The sequence below is a fragment of the Rhincodon typus genome, chromosome 33 (assembly GCF_021869965.1).
Source record: "Rhincodon typus isolate 14 chromosome 33, sRhiTyp1.1, whole genome shotgun sequence".
Classification (NCBI taxonomy): Eukaryota; Metazoa; Chordata; class Chondrichthyes; order Orectolobiformes; family Rhincodontidae; genus Rhincodon; species Rhincodon typus.
This window is the reverse complement of record NC_063364.1, coordinates 25,550,002-25,556,022: the sequence shown is the minus strand read 5'-3', so window position 1 is coordinate 25,556,022 and position 6,021 is coordinate 25,550,002. Positions and strand designations below refer to the sequence as shown.

Genomic DNA, 6,021 nt, shown 5'->3' with positions numbered 1-6,021 from the left:
GCATGTTACTTAATTATCTAATTCACAAGAATGATAGCAACAAGGAGCTGGTTTCAAAGCTCAAACAGTTGGAATCTAATATGAGTTCAGGACGCAAGTGTAAGTACATTACCAATTCTGGAGGTGAGAGGGATATGAAGCAGCACTTTCATATATTCCTGTTTAATGACCAATAAGGTGAAATTGCACTGCGAGGTTTCTGTAAGGACATTAACAAGTTGATATAAAATGTTTTCTTGTGTTCAATTAACGCATTGATGAATCTCTCTGATGTGAATGCATTAATTGCCCTTAAATATTCACTCACTTCACCACCCGCACATGGTGGCAGCAGCATGTACCATGCAAGATGTGCTGCAGCAATGCACCAAGATCCTTTGACAGCATCTTCCAAAGCTGCAACCTCTATTCCCTAGAAGGACAAAGTTAGCAGATGCATGGGAGCTGCATCCCCTGCAAGTTCCCCTGTAAGCTAATCACAATCTTTACTTGGAGCTATATCATCTTTCGTTGACTGTCACTGGGTCAAGATCCTGGCACTCACTCTCTAACAGCATAGTGGGTGTTCCTATATCCCAAGGATTACAACAGTTCAAAAGGAGGAAATGGTAGCATGGTGGTAATGTTACTAGACTAGCGATATGCTGAACAGGCTAATATTCTGAGGAAGGGTCACTGGATCCAAAACGTTAACTCTGATTTCTCTTCACAGATGCTGCCAGATCTGCTGAGCTTTTCCAGCAACTTTGTTTTTGTTGTTAATGTTTTGGAGTATGGATTAAAATCCCACCATGGAAGTTGGTGAAATTTTGAATCAGTACAGAATAAAAAGCTAGTCTAAGCAATCCAGTGTTGGTTGTCATAATACCCATTCATTTATGCAGTTTAGGAAAGGAAATCTGCTGTCCTTACTTGGTTTGGGCAGCCCTATGGTCCTGTGGGACTTTGGTGACTTTACCTTTATCATTGCCTTTACATGTGACTCTACAGACCCACAGCAATGTCGTTGACTCTTAACTGTTCCCTGGAACAATTAGGGATGAGCGATAAATGCTGGTCTAGCTACCAACATCCTGATCTGATGAACAATTTCCTTTTAAGAAAAGATGGCAGCTTCTCAAGGGCTTTTAGGGAGGGGTACCAAATTCTTGCCTAGCTAACAAAGCCCACATCTCATGAACTGTGTTCCCTCTAATTTTCTTTCCAGCTGTGGGGAAGTGACCTCTGGAACTGAGCGGCTGTACTGCAATTGGCATGCAGATGCTGATTGCCGTGTGCAGAACATTGGAACGGCTATGTGCGTGCACAGCCAGACAACTTGGAGAGAAAGCTGCAATAAACAAATAATACAATGTTACTAAGAGTGCTGAGACAGTTTTGATAATGTAGGATAAAAACCAAAAGAACTGCGAATTCTGTAAGTCAGGAACAAAAACAAAGTTGCTGGAAAAGCTCAGCAGTTCTGGCAGCATCTGTGAAGGAGAAAACAGAGTTAACGTTTCGGGTCCGGTGACCCTTCCTCAGAACTGAGGAAGATTTATCAGAGCACAGAAGCTTTGAAATAGGAATAAACTGAAGCAGATAGTTAACCTTGTAAGGAGAGTAAAGTAGATATAAGATTTTAAAACTGAAGAAGATGTAGGCCCATGAGGGCGAGCAGAGCAGTGGAATTAGCTTCCTCAGTTCTGAGGAAGGGTCACCGGACCCAAAACGTTAACTCTGTTTTCTCCTTCACAGATGCTGCCAGACCTGCTAAGCTTTTCCAGCAACTTTGTTTTTGTTGTTGTTGATAATATAGGATTCCTCTTCTCTGTCACAATTAGACAATTTCCCCCAGTGTGTATCCTGCACAGCATTGAGACTGGGAACACCTTGGTGATGTTTACATCCTAACCCAGGTCTGTATCATTACAAAATAATTTATGTTTACTTGACGCTTCCTACATCTTCAGGATATTCCAAGGACTTTTGTACCATTTGTTTTCCAAGAATTACTTCTGAAATACTGTCCCTGAAATAAAGAGGAGCCTAGTAGCCAATGGGAACCAGGAGATCCTATAAACAGTGAACAGAAAAGATTGCTTGTTGGTTGCAGAAGGTAGTGTCAAGGAATCCTTTTTCATTCACCTGAGAAGAGGTTTCATCTCGCCTATAAATATTCCAGTACTTGAACAGCTACATTGTTAACTTAGGCAATGGAATAGCATTTCTGCACCATCGGCAAGTTGAGTCTGAAATCTGCTTGCGATTGCACTTTTAAGCTTCAAGTTTCCCTTTAAAATTGATTTTCAGATTTACAAATGTCACATGTTCTATGAGCCTGCATAAGTGACCAAAGGAATATGTGATGTAGGTTTGTAGTATATTGCTTTTGTTTATGAACTCAGATCCCAAAACAGAGGGAAAGAAATGTATTTTAATTGCTAATTCCATGAAAGTGAGTTGCTTGTGTAAGAAAGGATCAGAAAGTCATTTGGAATGATGAACTTGTAGATGGCCTTTCCAAGAAATAATATGAATTAAGCTAAATGACTCGAGCTAAATGCTGAATGTGTACAAAGTTGAGTTTTATGATGTACAGATATGGATGGTCAGGGGCCACTGGCAGGTTGAGTTCAGAAGAAAGCTCATAGCAGCAGCAGAGCGGTTTTTAGTTTGTAGATGTATCCAAACAGAGTTGATAGAAATCTCCAATCCATCAGAACTGGGAAGAAGTCTTAAGCTATTTCAGCGGCAAGTATAGGTAGAAAGAGTCAGTTTAGTAAGAAATAAAAGTGTAAAGATAGGGATGATACTTCATTGGGTTTCAGTTTCTGTGAAGGATAACATTGGGAAAAGGAGTGAATCTTTTTTATTGTTCATGATAAGATCTTTCTAAGTTATCTTCTTTACAGTAATGTTTTTTTCTAACTTATTTTGTGAAATAAACTTTGCTCTTGTACTGATAGACCTGTATGAATATATTCAGTAACTGACCATCATCCTAAACAAATTGCAAAAAAAAATAAAACTTATCTATCAAACCAGGGTTCACTCTGAGATCTGATGTATCCAGTATTACAGTTGGCTGGGATCATAACAAGTATAATGTAACTATTCTTTGTCTTTTGTTTTTAAAAGTACAGCTGAAAATGGGTTTACCACCAAAGTTCAGCAGTTTTAAGTACCCTGCTATAAATTCACTGAAAAAGGCCTAAAACACAACTTTTATTTTATTCACTATGGGATGTAGACGTTGCTGTGTAGGCCAGCAATTAGTATCTGTCCGTAGTTGCTCTTGAGAACGTGGTAAGTTGCCTTCTTGAATTGCTGCAGTCTTCGGTGTCAGACCTCCCACATGCTGTTAGAAAGGCAGTTTCAGAATTTTCTGCCAGCAACAAAGGAACGGTGATAATTTCCAAGTCAAGATGGTGAGTGGCTTGGGGGAGGAAATTACAGGTTGTGATACTGCCATGTGTCAGCTACCATTGTCCTTCTAGCTGGTAAAGGTAGTGGGTATGGAAGGTGCTGTCTAAGGAGCCTTGGTGAATTTGTGCAGTGGATAGAGTCATAGAGTAATACAGCATGGAAACAGGCCCTTCAGCCCAAACTGGTCCATGCTGACCATGGTGCCCTCAGATCTTGTAGATAGTACACACTACTGCTACTGAGCATTGGTGGTGAAGGGAGTGAATTTTGCGGAAGGTGGTGCCAATAAAGTGGACTTCTTTGTCCTGGATGGAGAGAGAGAGACACAGTTTTTTTTTTTAAATGCTTTTTTTCCCTTGCAACCTAGGTGTTTCTCTGCTGCACTTGCCCACTACAAGCCAAGGTCACCTTGTCAGGAGCCAATCAAATGTTGTGAAGCAGTTGTCCCTTAGCTCAGAACTTATCAACTCCATGGTATCTGTTTTTACTCTGACTGACTGTTCCAGGAGAAATGCATAATTGCATACAACACACAATGTGCTCCATTAAACGGGATGGCACAGTGGTTCGGTGGTTCACCGGTTAGCACTACTGCCTCTCAGCGGCAGGGATCCAGGTTTGATTCCAACCTCGGGTGACTGTCTGTGTGGAGTTTGCACATTCTCACCATGTCTGCATGGGTTTCCACTGAGTGCTCTGGTTTCCTCCCACAGTTCAAAGATGTGCGGGTTAGGTGGATTAGCCATGCTAAATTACCCATAGTGTTCGGATGTGTAGGTTCAGTGCATTAGCCAAGGGAAATGCACGAGTACAGGGGTAGGGTAGGGGAAATGAGTCTGGGTGGGATACTCTTCACAGGGTTGGTGTAGACTTGTCAGGCCGAATGGCCTGTTTTCACGCTGTGGGGCTTCTATATAAAAAAAATTAAAATGACAGCAGAGAGATAGCAAGAACTGCAGATGCTGGAGTCAGAGATAACAAAGTGTGGAGCTGGAGGAACACGTCAGGCCAGGCCTTGGGTCTTGATCTGAAACGTCAGCTTTCCTGTTCCTCTGATGCTGCCTGGCCTGCTGTGTTCCTCCAGCTCCACACTTTGTTATCTTTAAAATGGCAGCAGCCTTTTTGCACAGTCTCCTTCGTATTGTTCTTTTTTAGTCCAAAATAAAGAAAAGGAAAAAGATGTGATATTTTCAAATGGTACAATGTTCTGACTGGAGAGGTCAGAGTGAAGGTGGGAGCTAGGTGAGCTGAGACAATGGATTAAAACTCAAATCTTAATCTTGTAGCTATCTGTAAATCTGAGATACTTTTAAATTTGAAGCTTCGGGTCAATATCTTTCACGTTTTTATTTTGTTTGACTCCTGTCATGAGGCTGGAAAATTGGGCAATTCAATTTGTAGTCTAATCTGATGGAAAATGGGGTTGAAAATTCACAGGGGGCATGCAAGTGGCGTGAGATATGAAGAGGTGGTCTGAAATGACCTTGTCAGTTGTATAAATTATCAAGTTAGAGAAGCCATAAGGAAAGTCAAGTGCAGTGTCAACTAAGTATATCGTGGCCGTTTTGGCCCTCCTAATTCCTTGTTTGAGTTCTTTCCTGCTATCTTTGTATTCTTCGAGGACTGTGTCTGGCTTCAGTTTTGTAAACCTTATGTATGTCTCATTTTTGTTTTTTGACTAGGTTCTCAGTTTCCCTTGTCATCCAAAGTTCCCGAAACTTGCCATCCCTATCCTTCATTTTTACAGGAATATGCTGGTCTTGAACTCTGATCAACTGGCCTTTAAAAGATACCCACATGCTAGATGTGGATTTACTCTCAAACATCCAGCCTCCAATTTACATTCCCCAGTTCCTGCCTAATATTGGGGTAGGTAACCTTCCCCCCCAAATTTAGTACTTTCTTCTTCGGACTACCTTATCCTTATCCTTATCCTTATCCATAAGTAACTTAAAACTTATAGAATTATGGTCACTGTTGCTGAAATACTCCCCCACTGAAACTTTGATCACCTAGTTGAGCTCATTCCCCAAATACTAGGTCTAGTATAGCCCCTTAACCCGACCTGAAACATCAACTTTCCTGCTCCTCTGATGCTGCCTGGCCCGCAGTTCTTCTCCGGCTCCACACTGTGTTATCTCTGACTCCAGCATCAGCAGTTCTTACGATCTCTGGCCCCTTTCCTAGTATTTTTCCTAGGACTATCTATATATTATTTGAAAAACTGTCCCGGGGCACCTAACAAATTCCTCCATTCAAGCCCCTGGTACTGAGGGAGTCCCTGTCATTATAGGGGAAATTAAAATCACCCACCAAACAACTCTGTTTTTTAAACTTTCCATTATCTATCTACATATTTGTTCCTCTATCACCCGCTGGCTGTTGGGAGGCCTGTACTACAATCCCAGTAAAGTGATTGCACCCTTGCTATTTCCTGAGCTCTACCCGTATGGCCTTGCGAGATGAGCTCCCCAAGGCGTCTTCCCTCAGTACAGCTGTGATGTTCTCCCTTATCAGTAACACAAAGCCCCAATCTCTTTTACATCTCTCTCTATCTTGCCTGAAGCATCTAAATCCTGGATCACTAAGCTGCCAGTCTTGCACCCCCCCCCC

The 6,021-nt window shown here is 41.8% G+C and overlaps 1 protein-coding gene across 1 annotated transcript in view; it reads left to right on the top strand.

The window, feature by feature from the left end:
• The first annotated feature begins 2 nt into the window (after window positions 1-2).
• The window catches only part of LOC109926681 (peroxisomal membrane protein 11A), a 10,708-nt gene continuing 4,689 nt past the window's right edge, over window positions 3-6,021 (top strand). Inside the window, exon 1 of the mRNA XM_020526516.2 lies at window positions 3-99. Within this exon, the coding sequence (XP_020382105.2) occupies window positions 3-99 (97 nt within the window). The remainder of the gene's footprint in view (window positions 100-6,021) is intronic.